This window comes from Melospiza georgiana, chromosome 6, assembly GCF_028018845.1.
Source record: "Melospiza georgiana isolate bMelGeo1 chromosome 6, bMelGeo1.pri, whole genome shotgun sequence".
Classification (NCBI taxonomy): domain Eukaryota; kingdom Metazoa; phylum Chordata; class Aves; order Passeriformes; family Passerellidae; genus Melospiza; species Melospiza georgiana.
Window position 1 is genome coordinate 22,546,860 of NC_080435.1, and position 21,859 is coordinate 22,568,718.

Consider the following 21,859-nt stretch of genomic DNA (forward strand, 5'->3'; position numbering starts at 1 on the left):
GGAGGCTGGGGGGCTGGAGAGCAGGGATGGAGCTGGGGAGGGGCATCTCCAAGAGAAAGACGGCCCCAAAGCCCTACAGGGCAGGCTGGGGTGAGCAGCCCGTGGGGAGGGACTGGAGCCTGAGGCCCGGGGCTGGGAGGGATGGGAAGGACGGGAGGTGGGTGGGCTGCATGGGGAGTGGGATGGGAGGGTGGTGTGGGACGGGTGGGACATGATGGAGCTGCTGGGAAGATGTGGTGGGAAGGTGTGGGGTGTGGTGGGGCTGGAGGGAAGGTGTGGGGTGTGGTGGGGCTGGAGAGAAGGTGTGGGGTGTGGTGGGGCTGGTGGCCACAGGGAAGCCCCAGGGAGGGGGGTGATGCCCTGTAGAGCCCATGGTGACAAACACAGGTGTCACCCTGCTCCTGGAAGGGGATGGCTGTGCTGAGGATCACGGCCTCCTCCTCTCCTTGCTGCTGCACCACCTGAGCCTGCTGAGGGAGCAGCTGAAGACAGTGGATAGGAAGAATTTCTGAAGGCAGAGACACCTTTGCACCTGGCTCACAAAATTAAAAATTAAAGATCTTTGAGGAGATCTTTGCTATGACATTCACAGAGCACTCGGGGTGGGGAATGCTGAGCCCCTGTCCATCCTGTGTGTGCCAGCCCAGCTCTGGGCACTGGGGATCATGGTTGCTCCAGGGAGCACAAGCCATGGCTGTGTCCCCTCTGACACAAAGACATTTAAGTATCACAGCTAAAATGTGTTAGACTAATAAAAAATTTGAGTCAAAATTCTGAACATATTGGAAATATATTTGCCATAGACAGGTTCAAAGAAACAGTAATTTTATCGGCATTTTCATACACTGTAATATGAAACATTTTTTATAGATACTCCCAATATTGCCCCCAGTTTTTTATATCAAGGTAAGGGTGTTTTGTTTTTTTTTATTCCTACCAGAATATGTTGTCTCTCTTAGTTTAATAATAATCTGCGAGATTTTTCCAGCTAAACAATATTGTAATTAATTTTATGTCCTGGTTAGAGAATTCCTGCAAATTAACTTTTCTGAGGTCTATAAGCCTCAGAAATGGCTCTCTTATTGCCATTGCAATTTATCTCTTACAATTTATTAATTAAGTCTTCTGGTACGTATTGTCCTCTGAAATCCTAATTCTCGCAAGATATCATTCTTATTCTATGATGTCCAATTAATTTCTATTTATATGAAAATCATTAAAAATACTTTATTTAATTTTTTTCTCCAACTATTCACTCAATTCTGTAAGGGCTATAGGTCGATTGACTATTCTACTGACACTCAGCCAACACAGATCTAAATCAAAACCAGCTAAAAAGCCACAGTCAAATATGCCTTGACTAATTAAATATAGTTCATTATTAAATTTCAAAACAGTCACAGAATTCCTGGCTAACTACCGCTGTGTCCCCTCCCTCCAGCCACATTCCCGGCTGGCAGCAGCAGCCAGAGGAAGCCGGGAAGCGCGGGCAGAGGGGGCAAAGGCAGCTCAGGGTTCACAGTGCTGTTTATTGATATCAGACCTCCGTGGGATGCAGGAACCAGGTGCCAGGGGGAATTTTGTGGTCACAGCCGTGTTGGGAAGGATCCTTTTGGGGAACAGTGCCCTAGGACCTGGGAAGGAGGAGCACAGCCATGCTCCAATGTACTCTGTGCACAGCATGCCTCACACATGGCCCTTGGCAAATGTCTCTGCTCCCTTCCCCTGCAGGAATACAGAGCAGGAGGGTGATACCATGAATATTTAGAAATCTGATGGCTCAAGGAAGCCTTCAGCTACTGCCCCATGGTCCTGCATGGGGGCACTTGAAGGGTACAACAGGCTCAGACCCCCCTGTCCTTGGTGGCATCATCACTGGGGGCACTGCTCCCTTCTGGCTCCTCAAACACCTTCTGGAGGCACTCCCTGAGGGACCCCATGGAGCAGCGCCTCCAGCACTTTGTTACTGAGATGTAGATGAAGGGGTTGATGTGCTGTGCATGCAGGCAAACAGGAGAACAACCCGGGGGGACACAGTGGTGTAGCCGAGCTGCTGCAGGAAATTCCAGAGACTGAGGGGGAGAGTGAGGAGCACAGCCAGGAAGACAATGATGTCAAGGCTCTTGGATTGCTGCTGCTGCGACCTGCCCTTGAAGTGAATGAAGAGGATTGTGCTGGAAATGACCACGGATGGGGCAACGACAAGGAAGCTGAGGATGTAGAGGGAGATGATAGTCCCCCAGCAGAGCTTGTGTTCCTGTGACTGGCACAGGGAATTCACCGCAGAAATGGCAGCGATGACAGTGATGGAAAGGGCTCAGAGCACGGCACTGACCACCACCCATCAGAGGCCCTGGGGAAGGTGGCAGAAGAGGCCAGGTGGGCAGAGCATGGACCTGCCCCTCTCGATGCTGATGCCGTCAGCCGGTACAGCCCTACGCTGTGGAACATTGGGCAGAGGAGGAAAAGGAAGAGTATGGATGGTGGGGGCATGATGGAGGAGCAGGAGAAATGCTCCTGCAGGAAGAGCAGTGTGGAGGGGACCATGAAGATGAGGAACAGGAAGTTGATGATGGCCAGGTCAAGGATGTAGGCAGTGATGGGTTTCAAGGTGTCCCTGTGGATGCGGAACCCGAGGAGCCAGAGCACAGCCCCATTCCCAGCCAGCCCACAGAGGCAGATGAGCAGTGTCACACTGTGTGTAGCCATGGTGGTGACATCTGTGTCACACAGATCATGCCTTTCAGTGGATTAGTTGTCAGGGGGGGACATGATGTTCATCCCCTGGATGGACGCTGGGCAGGCAGTGGGATGTGGCCCCTGGCTGTGGTCAGAGTGGATGGGCAGTCAGTGCTTGGAGAATCAGGGATGGACCATGTGGCTCCTGAGCAGCTCCCTGCAGTGGGAAGGATTCAGTGGGGAGGAGTGAGATGTGCAGGGGAGGAGGACAGTGGAAAATGTGGAGTGGGAGAAGGAGCTGGGAGGGTTGAGCTGTCTGGCAGGAGGCTGATAAATAACAGAAAATAAACATTTTCAATTCTTCTGAATTTCTTTAAAAGCAAAGTGCCAAAATTTTAAAGGATGGGTTATAAATGGATAATGAGATTATTGGCTCTCTCAGTTAAGGGATGAATACTGCCTGAATATTAAGAGAAGCTTTATTGATACATCATTATGTTATTGCAGTCTGTTGTGTAGATGTCCCCTGTTCTCTCCATAGTCCCCTTCTCTCCCCTCTGTACTGTTGCCATCAGAGAGCCTGAGTCATCTAGAAGAGGTAGAAAGAAGGACTGTACAAAAGCTTGTTGCTGGGGGGGAAGAGGTGCAGCATGAGAACACCTGACCCTCCAGTCAAGCTGCAGGAAAGCAGGCTCCAGCAATAAACACAAAGAAGGGCTGACTGACAGACTTTGGGAGGGGCCAGGTTTAGCTGATGCAACCCCTGGGGTATCAAAGGTGAAGCATCCATCTTGAAGATCAGCCAGCCACGTGGTGGGCAGCCATGAGGGAAGCTCCCAGGCCTGCTTCTCCTTATTTAGTCCTTTAGTTGCATTTTTTTTGTTAGGGTTTAATAAATATTTAAAAATTTTAAAAAGTGGGAGGTTGTTTCTCCCAGGATATAAAGGCTGGCACACAGGATGACAAACATGGCAGGAAGCAGTGCAGAAACAGATCAGGAGGTCTGCAGTCATTTTGGGGCAAATTCTGGAACAAAAAACAATAATGCATGGCCAAGGGAAAAGTTCAAGGCAAGGGTACCTTTAATATGGCAGCATTCATTGAATGTGACCACTAGAGAGACACCACTTAAAAAACCTCCAGAATCATAAAAGGACTTGCAGGAGGAGGTGGATGCATGGAAATAAGTTCTAGGAAAATGGTGTTTGTGTATTAGAAAATAAAAAATTTTAATGCCTACCTGTGGTTCTAATGGGTTAATAGCTTGTTGTAAAGTCTCACCATACACAAAAGACAAGGAGAGATCCCTCTGTGTCCTGTGCAGGTCAAGAATTCCTGCGTCCTCATGCTTTGCATTGTGTTAGAAAGTTTGTTCTGGCCCATTTCAGTATTAGGATACAGATGGGATGCTCAGGAGAATAGAGAGGAGCTGAGGAGGGCCCTGCAGTCACTGGGAGAGGGTGTCAGGAACAGAGCAGCTGCTGCAGGAGAGGAAGGTGGGGTAGGGAGGAAGGCAAACATTCCACTGACCTGTTCCCTGTGGGGCAGCAGCAGGCAAAGGGGTCTGTGCAGATCAGCGGCGCTTCCTGATCCCTCTTGCTCCTTTGGGATCCATGTCCTAAAGTGGCTCCTGCCAGGTCAGGGACATGAAGGAGAAAGTGTCCAGGTCACCAGGAGCTCCCCATTCCTGTCCTGCTCGCTCCTCTCTGTGTGTTCTCTCCTGGCGTTGTTTCCCAGGGCTTGGTGGAGTCATGAGGGGAATGGGGGAATCGAAAATTGCAACTTTGCCTACCACAGAAATTCAGCTCCTCTGAGTTATTTCTGTTGGGTGTGGGTTTTTTTTTTTTGGTTTTTTTTTTTTTTCCTATAGCGGAAGTGGCTTTTCTCAGAAGTTCTAAATGAAGATTTTTGTGATTGGCTCCTCTTTGTCTCCTGATGAGAAACACTCCTTCCCTGCGGAGTGTTCCATTCTCCAACATCCTTCCCTCTCTAGATAGGTTTGTATCATTCCTCGTTTCTCTTCCCTGAGGGGTTATTGTCCCTCCAGCAGCAGAGGGATGCTGGTGCCACTGGAATGCTGCTGGCAGTGCTGGCAGTGCTGCTGAGGCAGCTGGGTGCTTGTCAGAAACACCTCCTGTTCCAGGAAGGGCTCTGAGATCATTGCAAAAACATCCTCTGGCCCGAGGAAGCACAGCTGAGCTGCTTCCTTCTCCTATCCTGATGCCATCCCCATCCCTGCTCCCCATCCCCATCCCCATCCTCATCCTGCTCACCATCCTCACCCCATCCTATCACATCCCACAGGTTTCCCAGATGGAGCTGTTTCCTCACTCTGCGCGTGGCCTGTCAGGCTCTGCTCTCCTCCAGTGGGGAGATTTGGGATTGTCGGCATTCAGACCCTCTCCAACCTGCTCTGAACCTCTCCGGACCCCTCTGAAACCGCCTGCAACACCCCAGATTATTCCCAGGGCCCCATTTTCACCCCCAATAGCCCCCATCCTGCCCTGATGCACCTGGGACCCCCAGCAGTGTCCCTGCTCCTCCTGGCCATAGTGTTCTAGGGCCCAGGGGGAGGAGGAAAGCCCAGCTCCAATGTGCTCCTCAGGATCACACAGGAGGTTAAATATGGCTGGAGCCAGTGCACAAACAGATTTGGAGGGCTGCAGTCATTTTGGGGCAAATTCTGGAACAAAAACCAATAATGCATGGCCAAGGGAAAAGTTCAAGGCAAGGGCACCTTTAATATCTCAGCACTCATTGAATGCAACCACCAGAGACCCCTCTGAATGATACTCCAGGATCAGGAGAGGACTCTCAGAAGGATATGTACTAACGGAAATGAGACCTATGAAAGTGATGTTGATGTATTTGATAAGAAAAATATTTTAATGACCCTGTGAGGTTATAAAGGACAAAACCCCTGTTATAAAGGCTCACCACACACGGATCAAAAAAAGATCCTTCTGTGTGTTCTGTGCTGGTGAAGAATTCCTGCTTTCAAATGCTTCCCATTGTGTTAGAAAGTTTATTTCAACTGATTTCATTGTCAAGATAAAGACGGGATGCACAGGGCAGAGGAGGGGGGAGCTGGGGAAGGCACTGCGGTCACGGGGAGGGGGTGTCAGGAGCAGAGCAGCTGCTGCAGGAGAAGAAGGTGGGGTAGGGAGGAAGGCAAACATTCCACTGACCTGTTCCCTGTGGGGCAGCAGCAGGCAAAGGGCTCTGTGCAGATCAGCGGCGCTTCCTGGTCCCTCTTGCTCTTTTGGGATCCATGTCCTAAAGCGGCTCCTGGCAGGTCAGGGACATGAAGGAGAAAGTGCCCAGGTCACCAGGAGCTCCCCATTCCTGTCCTGATGGCTCCTCTCTGTGCCCTGTCCTGGCGTTGTTTCCCAGGGCTCGGTGGAGTCATGGGGGAGTGGGGGAATCGAAAATTGCAACTTTGCCTACTTCAGAAATTCAGTTCCTCTGAGTTATTTCCGTTGGGTGTGGTTTTTTTGTTTTTTTTATTTTTTTTTGTTTTTTTCTACAGCGCAAGTGGCTTTTGTCAGAAACTCTAAATGAAGATTTTTGTGATAGTCTCCTTATTCTCTCCTGATGACAAACACTCCTTCCCTGCAGTGTCCCATTCTCAAACTGCTTTGCCTCTCTAGATAGGATTTTATCATTCCTCATTACTCTCCCCTGAGGGATCATTGTCTCTCCAGCAGCTGGGGGATGCTGGTGGTGCTGGAATGCTGCTGGCAGTGCTGGCAGTGCTGGCAGTGCTGGTGAGGCAGCTGGGTGCTTGTCAGAAACAACTCCTATTCTGGGAAGGGCTCTGAGATCATTGCAAAAACATGCTCTGGGCTGAGGAAGCACAATTGAGCTACTTCCTCCTTCTATCCTGATCCCATCCTCATTCCTGCTCTCCATCCCCATCCCCATCCTATCACATCCCACAGGTTTCCCAGATGGAGGTATTTCCCTTACTCTGAGTGGGGCCTGTCAGGCTCTGCTCTCCTCCAGTGGGGAGATTTGGGATTGCAGGCATCCAGACTCCCTTCAACCCACTCCAAGTCTCTCCCGACCCCTACAAATCACTTGCAACACCCCAGACCATCCCCAGAGCCCCCTGTTCACCCCTGTGGGAATTCAGCACATCCCTCTGGATGTCCAGAGTTGCCGAGAACCACGTCGGGGGGCTTGAAGACCCGGGCATGTTGCCCAGAACAGCTGGTGGCTTGATTTTGATCCTTGCAATGAATTGCCAGCTTGGCATGGGGATGTGAAAGCCACACAGGTTTGAATGGTGTAATAATAGAATATTCACAGGGTGAAAATGCAGATTTTGGGATTTTTGGCATGCAGGTTATGGGGACAAGATGGAAGAATCAGGGCGTCTTCTTTCTTCTTCTTGTTCTCCATTTTCTGCTATGATGTGTGCACTTGGGGATGGTTTAGAATAGAAATGCACTGTCTAACATAGGTGATAGGTATTGGGAATTAAAAGTAAATATATGTAGTTTGTAGTATAAAAAGACGACAGCGCCTCGGGGGTGGTCAGAGTGCTGGTGGCTGCCATGCCAAGCAGATCTTGGCTCGGCAGAAAGAAAATTTTGTAGATAAGAATTATTTAACAACATGAAGACTGAAAAGTGAAGAGTCCAGACTCATTCTTCAGACTGCGGGCTGCTGCAGAACCATCCCACGCATCTCGGGGCAGAGAACAGACAGCCAGCCCGAGAACCCCAACAGCGCCGATCGTGCCCTGATCCACCAGAGACCCCCGGCAGTGTCCCTGCTCCTCCTGGCCATAGGGTTCTAGGGCCCAGGAGGGAGGAGGAAAGACCAGCTCCAATGTGCTCCTCAGGATCACACAGGATGTTAATCGTGGCTGGAGCCAGTGCAGAAAGAGATTTGGAGGCCTGCAGTGGTTTTTGGGGCAAGTTGTGTAACAAGAAGCAAGAGCGCATGGCCAAGGGAAAAGTTAGAGGAAAGGTGACCTTTAATATCCGAGCACTCAGTGAATGCAACCAGCAGAGATCCCTCTGAATGATCCTCCAGGATCAGGAGAGGACTTGGAGAAGGAGGTGGATGCATGGAAATGAGTCCTAGGAAAGTGATGTTTATGTATTAGATAGGAAAGACAATTTAATGACTGTTTGGTTATGATGGATAAAACCCCTGTTGTAAAATCTCACACCAAACAGAAATATGGAGAGATCCATCTGTGTGTCCTCTGCTTCCTAATGCTTCTCATTGTGTTGGAAAGTTTATTCTGGCTGATTTTGGTATCACACCCAAGTCCATCTCCACTCCTCATCCCATGCCATGCCATGCCATGCCATGCCATGCCATGCCATGCCATGCCATGCCATGCCATGCCATGCCATGCCATGCCATGCCATGCCAATGGGTTCCCAGTCCCTGGCCTCTCCCTGGCTGCAGGTGTGGCCTGTTGGGCTCTGCTGCTCTCCAGTGGGAGATTTGGCATTGGTGGCACCCAGAGCCCTCCTGCCCCCTCCAGCCCCTGTCTGCCTGATGCCTTGGGCTGGCTCCCTGGAACAGAGGCCAGAGCAGGTGAAGAGAATAAAAGGAGGCTTTGATGAAAGGCCTTCAAAAGGTTCACCTTGGGCTTTCCAAGCCTCCAAGAGGGGCTGCACCCAAAATGGACAATGGTCATGAGTTTTCCAGACAGATATCAGTGTGGTCCATTTACAAATCAGGGGTTAATCCTCCAATTACAGCTTCAGGTAATGAAGTCACTTAGGCCCAGTTTTGCCTCCCCCAACTCACTTTTGTCTATATTTTTCTGGGCCTGAGGCAGTAGAGTGTCCTTGAATTTCAGGCCTAGAGGGATTGTTTTGTCTGACCAAAATGTGCAGACAGTTAACTAACACTTTACATGGAGTTTAGAGTAATGCACTAATGCATTACAGGATATGAAAAATAGAAAGGCTAAACTCCTAAGGCATCATGCCCCCTCTGACATCCTCTAGAAGTTCCCCCCAGGCTGCCTTCCCCTCCAGACAGCCCCGCTCCTCTCCTGCCCCACTGAGGAGCCCCAGCAGTGTTTCTGCTCCTCCTGGCAATTCCATGCTACTGCAGCCCAATGAACAGCAGTGGGGCCATCCCTGTAGTGCCTCTGGTTTGTGTCCAGAGGAGGTTGGGGGGCTGGAGAGCAGGGATGGAGCTGGGGAGGGGCATGTCCAAGAGAAAGACGGCCCCAGAGCCTTCCGGGGCAGGCTGGGGTGAGCAGCCCGTGGGGAGGGAGTGGAGCCTCAGGCCCGGGGCTGGGAGGGATGGGAAGGACGGGAGGTGGGTGGGCTGCATGGGGAGTGGGATGGGAGGGTGGTGTGGGAGGGGTGGGACATGATGGAGCTGCTGGGAAGATGTGGTGGGAAGGTGTGGGGTGTGGTGGGGCTGGAGAGAAGGTGTGGGGTGTGGTGGGGCTGGTGGCCTCAGGGAAGCCCCAGGGAGGGGGGTGATGCCCCGTGGAGCCCATGGTGACAAACACAGGTGTCACCCTGCTCCTGGAAGGGGGTGGATGTGCTAAGGATCACGGCCTCCTCCTCTCCTTGCTGCTGCACCACCTGAGCCTGCTGAGGGAGCAGCTGAAGGCAGTGGAGAGGAAGAATTTCTGAAGGCAGAAAGACCTTTGCACCTGGCTCACAAAATTAAAAATTCATGATCTCAGTGGAGATCTCTGCTGTGACACTCACAGAGCACTCAGGGTGGGGGATGCTGAGCCCCTTGGCCATCCTGTCTGTGCCAGCCCAGCTCTGGGCACTGGGGATCATGGTTGCTGCAGGGAGCACAAGCCATGGCTGTGTCCCCTCTGACACCAAGACGTTTAAGTATCACAGCTAAAATGTGTTAGACTAATAAAAATTTTGAGTCAAAATTGTGAACCTATTGGAAATATATTTGCCATAGACAGATTGAAAGAAACAGTATTTTTATCGGCATTTTTATATACTGTAATATGAAAGATTTTTTTCTAGATACTCCCAATATTGCGCCCAGTTTTTTTATGTCAAGGTAATGGTGTTTTGTTTGTTTTTATTCCTACCAGAATATGTCCTCTCTCTTAGTTTAATAGATAACCTGCGAGTTTTTCCTGCTAAACAATGTTTTAATTAATTTTATGTACTGGTTAGACATTTCCTACAAATTAAGTTTTCTGAGGTGTACAAGCCTAGGAAATAGCTCTCTTATTGCCATTGCAATTTATCTCTTGCAATTTATTAACTAAGTCTTCTGGTACGTATTGTCCTCTGAGATCCTAATTCTCTCAAGATACCATTCTTATTCTATGATGTCCAATTAATTTCTATTTATATGAAAATCATTAAAAATACTTTATTTAATTTTGTTCCCCAACTCTTGACTCAAATCTTGAAGGGCTATGGGTCCATTGAGTTTTCTACTGACACTCAGCCAATACAGATCTAAATCAAAAGCAGGTAAAAAACCACAGTCAATTATGCCTTGACTAAATAAACATATTTGTTATTAAATTTCAAAACAGTCACAGAATTCCTACCTAACTAGCTCTCTGTCCCCTCCCTCCAGCCACATTCCCGGCTGGCAGCAGCAGCCAGAGGAAGCCGGGAAGCGCTGGCAGAGGGGGCAAAGGCAGCTCAGGGTTCACGGTGCTGTTTATTGATATCAGACCTCAGTGGGATGAAGGAACCAGGTGCCAGGGGGAATTCTGGGGTCACAGCCGTGTTGGGAAGGATCCTTTTGGGGAACAGTGCTCCAGGACCTGTGAGGGAGGGTCAAAGCTCCAATCATGCTCCAATGTGCTCTGTGCAGAGCATGCCTAACACATGGCCCTTGTCAAATGTCCCTGCTCCCTTTTCCTGCAGGAATATAGAGCAGGAGGGTAATAGCATGGATGTTTAATAATCTGCAGGCTCAAGGAAAACTTCAGTCACTGCCCCATGGTCCTGCATGGGGGCACTTGAGGGGTTCAACAGGCTCAGACCCCCTGTCCATGGTGGCATCATTACTGGGGGCAGTGCTCCCTTCTGGCTCCTCCAACACCTTCTGGAGGCACTCCCTGAGGGACCCCATGGAGCAGCGCCTCCAGCACTTTGTTACTGAGATGTAGATGAAGGGGTTGATGCTGCTGTGCATGCAGGCAAACAGGAGAACAACCCGGGGGGACACAGTGGTGTAGCCGAGCTGCTGCAGGAAATTCCAGAGACTGAGGGGGAGAGTGAGGAGCACAGCCAGGAAGACAATGATGTCAAGCCTCTTGGATTGCTGCTGCTGGGAGCTGCCCTTGAAGTGAATGAAGAGGATTGTGCTGGAAATGACCATGGATGGAGTAAAGATGAGGAAGTTGAGGAATGTACAAGGAGATGAGAGCCCCGCGGCAGCAGAGCTTGTGTTCCTGTGACTGGCACAGGGAATTCACCGCAGAAATGGCAGCGATGGCAGTGATGGAAAGGGCCCAGAGCACGGCACTGACCACCACCCATCAGAGGCACTGGGGAAGGTGGAAGAGGAGCCCAGGTGGGCAGAGCATGGACCTGCCCCTCTCGATGCTGATGGCCATCAGCCGGTACAGCCCTACGCTGTGGAACATCGGGAAGAGGAGGAAAAGGAAGCGTATGGATGCTGGGGGCATGATGGAGGAGCAGGAGAAATGCTCCTGCAGGAAGAGCAGAGTGGAGGGGACCATGAAGATGAGGAAGAGGAAGTTGATGATGGCCAGGTGAAGGATGTAGGCAGTGATGGGTTTCATGGTGTCCCTCTGGATGCGGAACCCGAGGACCCAGAGCACAGCCCCGTTCCCAGCCAGCCCACAGAGGCAGATGAGCAGTGTCACAATGTGTATGGCCATGCTGGGGACATCTGTGTCACACACTGTGTCCTTCAGTGGGTGAGGCAGGAGATGGGGACACGGTGCATCCATCCATGGATGGATGCTGGGCAGGCAGTGGGATGTGGCTCCTGGCTGTGGTCGGAATGGATGGGCAATCAGTGCTTGGAGAATCCAGGGATGGACCGTGTGGCTCCTCAGCAGCTCCCTGCAGTGGGAAGGATTCAGTGGGGAGGAGTGAGATGTTCAGGGTAGGAGGGCAGTGGGAATTGTGGAGTGGGAGAGGGAGGTGGGAGGGTTGGGCTGGTTAGCAGGAGGCTGATAAATAACGTAAAGAATAAACATTTTCAGTTCTTCTGAAGTTGTCCAAAAGTAAAGTGGCCAAATAATAAAAGGATGTAAAGACTGGCACACGAGATGATAAATGTGGCTGGACCTGCCAGTGTAGAAGCAGATAAGGAGGCCTGCAGTGGTAATTGGGCCAATTCTGGAACAAGAAACAACACTGCTTGGCCAAAGTTCAAGGCAAGGGCACCTTTAATATGGCAGCATTCATTGAATATGACCCCTAGAGACACCCCTCTTAAAATACCTCCAGGATTATAAAAGGACTTCCAGGATGAGTTGGATGCATGGAAATGAGTTCTAGAAAATGGTGGTTTTGTATTAGAAAAGAAATACTTTTTAATGCCTACATGTGGTTCTAATGGATAAATACCAAGTTGTAAAGTCCCACCATATACACAACACAAGAACAGATCCCTCTGTGTCCTATGCAGGTCGAGAATTCCTGCTTCCTCATGCTTTGCGTTGTGTCAGAAAGTTTGTTCTGGCCCATTTCAGTATTAGGATACAGATGGGATGCACAGGAGAAGAGAGAGGAGCTGTGGAGGGCACTGCGGTCACCAGGAGAGGGTGTCAGGAACAGAGCAGCTGCTGCAGGAGAGGAAGGTGGGGTAGGGAGGAAGGCAAACATTCCACTGACCTGTTCCCTGTGGGGCAGCAGCAGGCAAAGGGCTCTGTGCAGATCAGCGGCGCTTCCTGGTCCCTCTTGCTCCTTTGGGATCCATGTCCTAAAGCGGCTCCTGCCAGGTCAGGGACATGAAGGAGAAAGTGCCCAGGTCACCAGGAGCTCCCCATTCCCGCCCTCCTGGTTTCTCCCTGTTCCCTCTCGTGGTGCTGCTCCCCAAGGCTCGGTGGGGTCACAGGGCAGGTGGAACTTGTTTTACAACATTGGGTAAGTCAGAGCTCCACTCCCTTGGAGTTATTTATCTTGAATTTTTATTTCTTTGCTACAAAGTAATTGGCTTTTGTCAAAAGTCCACGTGAAGAATTTTGCAAATGGCTCCTCATTTTCTTCTGATTAGAAACACTCCTTCCCTGCAGGACGTCCCTTTCTCCAACTGCCTTCTCCCTCCCAAGATTTCCTACCATTTCTTGTTTCTCTTCCCATAGGAATCATTATCCCTCCAGCTCCAGAGTGTTACTGGTGGCACTGGAATGCTGGCAGTGATGTTGAATTATCTGTTTGCTTGTCAGAAACAACTCCCATTCTGGAAATAGCTCCAGAATCATTGCTAAAGCCTGCCCTGGGCCCAAAGGAGCACAATTGAGAAAAGAATTCACATTTTTGTTATTGTCCCCCAGGCTCACAGAGTCCAAGGGAAGGACAGCACTCAGTTGCTTGCAGCCAGGTCATTGGCACTTAGAGCCCACCCTGATTACTGCCAATCCCCTTGATGATGCAATGAAAGCTATTAGAGACCAGGTTTGGGCTGCTGTGATTCCCTTTCCAGCCCTTCATTGGGGCTTATCCTCCTCAAGCCTCAGACTTGGGTGCACTTGTGTTTGTTTTTACCTGACCCCATCCCTCTGGGCAGCCTGTGCCAGGGCCTCAGCACCCTCACAGGGAAGGATTTCTTCCCAATATCCAATCGGACCCCACCCTCAGTCAGTGGGAAGCCATTCCCCCTTGTCCTGTCACTCCATGCCCTTGTCCAAAGTCCCTCTCCAACTGTCCTGAAGCCCCATCAGCTCGTGGATCATGAAGTGTTTGCCCTTGAAAGGATTGGGCTGGTGAGGGGATGTGAGATTCCATAGCTGGGGACACCAACACGGTGTCAGCAGGGAACAGAGGTGACAGTTCTGGTCCCAGGGCCAGCAGTTTCCAGGAGGAGCATCCCAGATCCCTGAGGCACATGTGAGCCTGGGTAGGAATCATCTCACCTCAGCTTTTTAGGAATTCCTTGAATTCACTGTAGTCTGCTGTCTGATTGCCAAGAGATTGTGGAAGAGGACTCAAATGAAACCTGCAACTTTCTAAGGATTAAAGCCAAGACAGCAGCGTGGATTTGCCTCTTCTCAGGAGAAATGCCATTGCTGACATCCTAAATCATCCCCATGCTGTGTGCCAGTGCTCCAGCTTGCACAGAGAGTTTATTATTGCATTAATCTTCTAGGAAACTGTATGGTGAAGGTGAAAAACCTCTGAAATTGCAGTATACAAGGGGGAAAACTAGATTTGAATCAGAAACCGAAGTTTAACAGGAAATTTGTAGTGCGGAGTCCTTAGGATCCACCTCAAGAACGAGAGAGGGTAAGTTCAGGCTGTTCAAAAGATAAAATTTCAGGATTGAGGTTGCTATAAAATATAATACAAGCGGAGATGGAGCCCAAGTGCTTTGGGCACAGGTGTGGTTGCTGAGGCTCTCTCCCATTGCTCATTTCCCGGGCAGAGTGAAGAGCAGCTGAGGAGCAGAGCCCTGAGCCCGTGGCAGGCTCTGAGGCTGCTGCCTGTGTGTGAGAGCCCTGGAGAACACGAGGCAGCACGGAGAGCAGGGGCTGTGGCAGGAGCTGGGACAGAGCCCGCGCCGGACGCTGCTCGGGCTCAGCCCGCGGGCTGCGCTCCCCTTTCCCAAGGGACCATTCCAGGGAACCTCCTGCAGATCCCGGCCCAGGGACAGCAGCTGGAGCCTGGCAGCTGAGGGCAGGGCACTGCGGGCAAGTTCTCCAGGCTGCCAGAGGAAACCAGGTCAGACTCTTCTCTTCCACCTTCATCAGGGCCCCCTCATTGGGTGGAACCTGGTTATTGATTTTGGGGGTAGAATTGAGGTCTGTAGGGAATTAAGAGCTATAAATAGTGTGGGAAAAGGGAGGGAATGTTGAAAGGAGTGTCCTGCTGAAGGAATCCAGCAGCTCAGTGATATCAACTGACACCTGAGAGTCCAGCTCAGATCCATTCCAAAGGCATTTGCTCTCTGGTATCTCTATGGGCAATCCTCTCCTACTCCAATTGTTTTCCTGCTCCAGCTGTGTCCAGTCCACAGCCAGGAAGGAGGTATCTCCCTGGCTTTTGTGCCAGGCACACAGGACCAGGCTCCCACATCCTCCTTGCCATCTGTCCTGTCCCTCACCCCTCCCTATGCTGCTCTACATGGAAGCTGTGGGTGGGAAAAGATGGGAAAAGCCACGTTTGGGGCACAGCAGCGTTGCTCTGGTGTGTCTGTTTGTCACCCCTGCAGCTGTGTGAGGGCAGGAGAAGCAGCAGAGGTGTCCCCATGAGCACTTTGTCCCCTGGCACGGAGGGAGCCAGCCCTGCCTGCTGGAGCCAGCCCGGTGGGAAGGTGTTAGTGTTGCCTTCCAGAGGGCTTTTGAGGATGTACCAGAGCCAGGGAACAGGGACAACACAGGGGAGTCACCATCCAGTGGAATCATCATGAAAGAGAGGCATCTTAAAATAGAACATAAAATATCCAGAGTTGGAAGGGACGCACAAGGATCATGGTGTGGTATAGTTGTTACCCTCTGCAAGAGGCCCAGATAAACCTGAGTGGGAATGAAAATGCAACACATAAAAATCATGCTGCCAGCTGTTAATCAAAGTTCACCATGTTCTTAACTCTGTCAACAAAAGATGTTATTTACATGTGTTAAATAGAAGATTCTATATGGAATGCAACATTGGCGGCATATGAAGAATTAGTTCTGATGTTTTGTTGTTCTGTGAAAATAAGTGAAAGGTATATCTGATAGCAGCCAATTCTAAAATCTGCAGAGAGGCATCCTTTAACATTAATACCCTTTTATGCCACTGGGCAGAGTCACCTCCATGCCAAATCACTGCAGCTCTGTGTGTTTTGCTGGATGCCTCTGTAAAAACAGTTGGTCCGTTGACAGGGGTCAGTGCTGTGGTGACAGCTTTCCATACAGGGGGAGGTTTCCCATATCTGTCCATAAATGATGTGAGGGATAATGGATAGGTAATTGCAAAAAAAATTTTGCAAGCATGGTTTGAAAACTGGTGTCCTCTGATAGCAGCCATGCCACATTGTCTTTCCTTGCAGGTATGTAGATGGGATGTGGATCCTGGCCATGGAGAGTTAGTTCCTGCTCTCTACCTTTCTTAACTGAGAACATATCATTAACAGTGCACACAGTCTTTGTTGCTGTGTAAGGCAAGCATAACCATTCTAACACTTGCAAAGGGTCTTTATCATTAACAAACCATTGAAACAAAACAGCTGAAGGTTGAAATTTGCTAGGAGTTATAGCAGGTACACAGATTTGTCAGGATCCCATCTCCAATTCCGTCAGTTTTCTATTGCTTGAGCACAGTGTGCAAGGGCAGTTTTAGCTTCTGGGGTCAATTGTCAAAGTGAGTACAGTTGGGGGTTTCTTCTGAGTAAGCCAAATAAAGGGTGTAAAAGCTCTGTAGACAAACCAAAACCAGGACACAACCAATTTAAGGAACCTAGCAGTTTCTGTAATTAATTTCAAGTTAGTGTGTCTTTAACACAAAGCCTTAAAGAATGAGGGCTGATGGTCTGTTGCGTAATTCTCCATCCTAGATAATGCCATGGGGACTCACGATGAGTCCTGCATTTTGAATTTCCTGCATGACAGCTACCTGAATAGAACATAAAATGGATTGATCATGAGCTGCGAGTAAAATGTCATCCATATAATGATATATGGTTGCAGTAGGAAATTTAAGACAAACAGGCTGTAGGGCAAGATCGACTACCCTTTGGCAACACCTGCCTTGTGGCAGTACAGTCCAGTGAAATCTCTTCATTGGTTCTGGGTGGTTTAAGGCAGGCATGGAAAAGGCAAACTGAGGTGCATCATCAGGATGTAGAGGGATGGTAAAGAAACAGATTTTTAGCTCTAAAATTAGTAAGGGCCAATTGAGGAGAATCATTGTGGGTGATGGAAGCCCAGGCTGCAGAGCCCCCATAGGTTCAACAATTGCATTTATTGTCCATAGATCCTGTAATAATTGTGGCTTGCCATTTTGCTTACGTGTACAGAACATAGGGGTGTGCCAGGGGCTAGAAGATGGATTGATATGGCCTAAGGACAAGCGTTCTTCCATAAGCTGTTTTAAATTTAGTATCTGTTCCTTTCCTAGGGACCATTGTTTGACCCACACAGGGTCTTCAGTCCGCCATGTGAATTTACATGTGTCCAGTACTTGATTTTGGAACGGCTGATCAATGGGCCCTATGAAAAGGCCCTGCTGTGAGGTTGAGTCTATTTGTATGGTTGTTCCAAATTGTCCCAGAACATCTCTTCCCCATTACATGTATGGTATAGAGGCAATGAATGGGGCAGTCCAGGCAGTTTGCCCATCAGAGCCAAGGACAAGGCAAAGGTGAGTGCTCTGTCTAGGGCACTGCATCCCTCCCACCCCAATCAGGGATGATGCACAGCTGATTGTGGGCCAATTACTAGGCCATTCATTAGTTTTAATGATACAGACATCAGCTCCCCTATCAACAACCCCTTTAAATCTTTTGCCATCTAACATTGGGCTAATTAAAATTGGCTGAGCTGTTGTAATAGAGCTTGTCCAGAAAATCTGTGGCTGACCTGTGGTGTCGAAGTTATCTGTGGCACTTTTGCCCTTGCCACTAGGGGTTTTGTTGGGGAAGGGAATAAGGTGTGATATACGTTGACCTGCAGGTATAAAGCAGGGTGGCGTGGGGGCCCGTAGTATAATCTGTAGTTTGCCCTCATAATCTGAATTAATAATTTCAGGCAGTACAAAAAGTCCCAACCTGGTGGCAGAGGAATGTCCTATTAACAAAGCATGAGTGTTATTACCAAGGGGTCCCCAGACCTAAATGTAGGAGCTAAATGTACCAAAGATGTCATTAGAGTTATGGATTCTCGTGAAGGCAAGATCCAGCCTGGGAGTGCCTGCAGTTGTAGGCAGGAGCTCACTTGCTAAAAGTCTTCTCTTGAATTGTTTTTGATTCTCAGGGGCACGTGGTCCGGCCCCCAGTTGAAAGTTTCCTGGCTGTGTAGCATTCCAATTCACAGGGTACTGGGAGTGGCAGTCAACAGCCCAATGCTTTCTCCTTCCACACCTGGACAATCTTTAGATGGTATTTTTATCCCACCCCCTTGTTGAGGGCAATCCTTTTTAAAATGACCCATCGAACCACATTTAAAACAGCCCCCTGCCCGCGTGTCCAGAATGCGAAATGTGCAGTTAAAGCCGTTGCTACAGAATTAGTGTTATCAGCAGCAGTTCCCACATTTTGGTATGCTCTGACCATATCTGCTATGTGGGTTATGAACAGCGAGCAATGCATTTCTACAATCTTTGTTTGCATTTGTAAAATCAAGCAGCTGCAACAGGATAACTCTGGCCTCATCACTGTTGACCCACCAGGAGAGCGCGTCTTGTAGTCTGTCCAGGAACTGCATTAATAACTCTGCTGGAGCCTGTAAAGTCTTAGCAAAAGACAGGTTAGAATCTATACCCATCCCTGGGAGTCGCCGCAGGGCCTGCAGGGCTAGGCAAGCAATGATATCACATGCATCACACGAGTGGCCTGCCTGCACTGCACAGACTGCAGAGGGACCCTCTCCGGTCAGCTGCACAACAGGGTCTGGTGCATTTCTGTCCTGCAGCGCTTCTGCCTGCGCTGTACACAGCTCTTGCTAATCTGAGCCAGACTGCAAACTGAGTCACTGTTAGGATCATTTTCATGATGCTTGTCCATTATGCTTTTCATGGGGAGTGAGGATGTACGTGGTCCTGAAAGATCGTAGGTGGCTTAGGGCGTGATGGGAGGATATGCCGCTTTCTTTTACTAGCGCCCTCAGTTCTGTAATTACTTTATAGTCTAGCTCCTGATGTGCCGGCCGATGCTTCAGCTCATCTATTACTGGGCAGGCTGTAAGGACCACCAAATCACCCTCCTCAAAGCAGCTTCCTTCCATTTTTGCCAGGGCTGGACTGCTGCATGGCCACCTAGGGCAGGAAGTGAGCCACTGCCCACTTGTGAGATGAGAGTTCCGCGCACAGGGGTCCCACCATGCAGGAACTTTTATCAGGGTAAGGCAATCCCCCAGGGCCTGGGTTGATCTCAGGGTAAGGCAATTCTGCAGGGTTTGGATTATTCTTGGGGTCATATACGGGTTCTAGTGGCACTGAGGGTTTGGGGGAATTAATGTCCAAAGCTGCAAAATGGCCGACATTCGCGTGACTTCATTTAATGGCCGCCATGATTGTCCCCCATGTAGCGAGGTGCCCGCAAGCTTTGGCACTGCTGTACCTGGCGATATCAAAAAGTCTCTGCTGTATTGCTTGCCAGGTTGCTAATCCCGCTAAAGGGAAAATCTTTAACTTGATTAGACACCCAGTCCAGCAAGGTCCTTAGTTTCACATCAGCCATATTAATCGATTGCTGATGTAGGAGCCGCTTTACCTAGCCCAAGCTCCTACTTTGTTCCAGGGATATTCCACTCCAATACATTCTCCCACAGGCCTACTCACCCCCTAGGAGAGGTTGGCGCAATTTTAAATTCCTGAGTTCCTTCCCGAACTTCTCTCGGATCCTTCACTGGATACTTTTCCCAGATTTTCTCGGATGGCTCCTTGACCTAGTGGAAGCTGCTGCTGGACTGGCCAGCACATTCTGTGCCGCCTTTGTAGGTCCCGATTCAGGTCTGCCATTTGTAGCACTTGGAACAAAGCGACACGGACTCCCTTATACATCCAAAGGAGATTGCTTCATTGTAAAAATCGACTGCTGTTTATACCTTTAATCTCAACCTGACATAATGGAAACCAAACTGAGGCCTAAAAGAACTTAACAGAAGGAGGGCACCCATTGACTGGCTCAGCTGCATTGCTGCTATGAACATGTCCTGCCATCCAATCAGCTTCCCGCTCATACTCTGCCTGCATGTTCCCCCAGCCAATCAGCTTCCTGCTCATATGCTGTTCATGTGTTCCCCCAGCCAATCACAATCTCACTCCCATCTGACTCTCCCCTCACTCCTGACTGCCTCTCAGCCCTCAGGCACCTCCCACCCGCCCAGCCTGCAGCTCTGCCTTTCCCTCAGGGCCTTCTGGCAAGCACAAGGCTTAATAACTTCAACAATAATAACAACTACAACCCCGTGTCCTACAGTCAGTTGTACCACACTGGAATCAAACTGAAACCAGAAATCCAACTCTCATTTATGGGTAGTTACAGAATGACAAAGATCTGGAGAGGCTGGGCTGTGTCTGGAGCTGCTGTGCAGAGTGGCTGTGCAGCTCTTCCTGAGGGTGGCCAGGTTCAGGATGGAGGCACTCAAGGGCTTCCCTGGACACTGATGCTGGGGAACCAGAGGATGGAAGGCCCCATTCTGCAGAAGAACAGCATAAACCCATAATCTCTGTGCAATTCAATGGTCCAATCATCCGGTGATGGGAATTTTCATATTCTTCATATTCAGTTTACTTTCTGGTACAGGAGGCACAAAGGATCACTGGAGTTCACTATTGACCCTGCACTTTACTCACAGGGATTTAATTCTGGAATTGAAGAATGTGACAAATTCCCACTGAAAGGATAAGGGAATGTTGCTGTCCCTCCCCAGCTCTGCAGCCCTACCTGGTGTCCCTTCCCATCAGCTGGAAATGCAGGGCTGGCTCTGCTGGACAGAAGGGGAAGGATGCTCCCTGTGATCCCAACACCTCTCCTGCCATCCAGAGGCACCAGCCCTGCAGGGATTTGGGAAATCACTGCCACTCCATGATGGGTGTGTCCCTAGGGATTAAGGTGTCCCATTCTTTGCAGGCAATAGCTCCCTGGAAAAACCATGGATACTCATCTGCTGAGGCAAAGGAGATGGAGTTCATTCCCTGGGGCCGAGGCCATGAGGGTCATTGCATGGGGAATAGAGCTGTGGAACAGCACTGAGCCCAGCTGCACATGGAGCCATGTGGATCCAGGAGGGAGGAGGAAAGCCATGCTGCAATGTGCTCCCTGCAGAGCATCCCACAAAAATCACCCAAGGCAATGCCCCTGCTCCCTTCTCCTGCAGGAATACAACAATAAAGGGAGAGTGGTCCGGTGGATATTGATTAATCAGGAGGTTAAAGGAAAGCTTCAGCCGCTCTCCTGAGGTCCTTCAGTAGTGCAGTGGAAGGGATCAGCAGGCTCAGATCCCCGTGTCCATGGCAGGGTCATCGCTGTGGGCTGTTTTTCCGTTTGACTCCTCAAAGACTCTCTGGAGGGAGAGCCAGAGGGACCCCACGGAGCGGGGCCTGCAGCACCTCCCCACCAAGAAATAGATGAAGGGTTTGATGCTGCTGTGGATGCAGGTGAGTAGGAAAACAACTTGTGAGGACACAGCAATGTAACCGAGCTGCTGAAGGAAATTGCAGAGGCTGAGGAGGAGAGTGAGGAGCACAATCATGACGATAACGATGTCGCGCCTCTCGGGCTGCTGCTGCTGGGAGCCCCACTTGGCCTTAATGAAATCAACTGTGCTGGAAATGAGCAGGGTGGCAACAACGAGGAGCAGGGTGAAGGTGTGCACGGAGATGAGAGCTGCCCGGCAGTGCTCCTGCTGGTGTGATGGGCACAGGAATCTCACTGTAGGAATGACAGCAAAGAGAGCAAAGAAGGCCCAGTACTGGACACTGTCCAAGACCCACACCAGGCGCTTGGGAAGGCCACAGCGGCAGCAGAGGCAGCAGAGCTTGTCCATATACCACACTTTGCTGCTGTGCATCAGTCTGAATAGCACCCAGTAGCAGGACACCACTGAGAGCTGTAAAAGGTAATTCAGGTACAGCCGGGGCAAGATAGGAGAGCAGGACACGTCCTCCACCAGGAGGAGGAGGGCGGAGGGGAGCGCAAAGAGGAGGAAGAGGAAGTCAATGACAGCCAGGACAAAGAAGCGAGATTTATGAAATTTCAGTCGGAGAAGGCCGATGACAGCCCCATTCCCAGCCAGCCCACAGAGGCAGATGAGCAGTGTCACACTGTGTATGGCCACGCTGGTGACATCTGTCTCACACAGATCATCTCCTTCAGTGGGTGAGGCAGCAGATGGGGACACGGTGCTCACCTCCAT

At 50.1% G+C, this 21,859-nt stretch overlaps 1 protein-coding gene and 2 pseudogenes across 1 annotated transcript; all 3 read right to left on the bottom strand.

Annotated features, from left to right (window-relative positions):
- Positions 1-1,844: 1,844 nt before the first annotated feature.
- On the bottom strand, positions 1,845-6,877 carry LOC131084930 (proto-oncogene Mas-like; annotated as a pseudogene).
- A 3,713-nt stretch (positions 6,878-10,590) lies between these two features.
- On the bottom strand, positions 10,591-11,512 carry LOC131084931 (mas-related G-protein coupled receptor member H-like; annotated as a pseudogene).
- Positions 11,513-20,938: 9,426 nt separating this feature from the next.
- On the bottom strand, positions 20,939-21,859 carry LOC131084573 (mas-related G-protein coupled receptor member H-like). Its single transcript, XM_058026145.1, has one exon. The coding sequence runs from the start codon at positions 21,857-21,859 to the stop codon at positions 20,939-20,941; it is 921 nt and encodes a 306-aa protein (XP_057882128.1).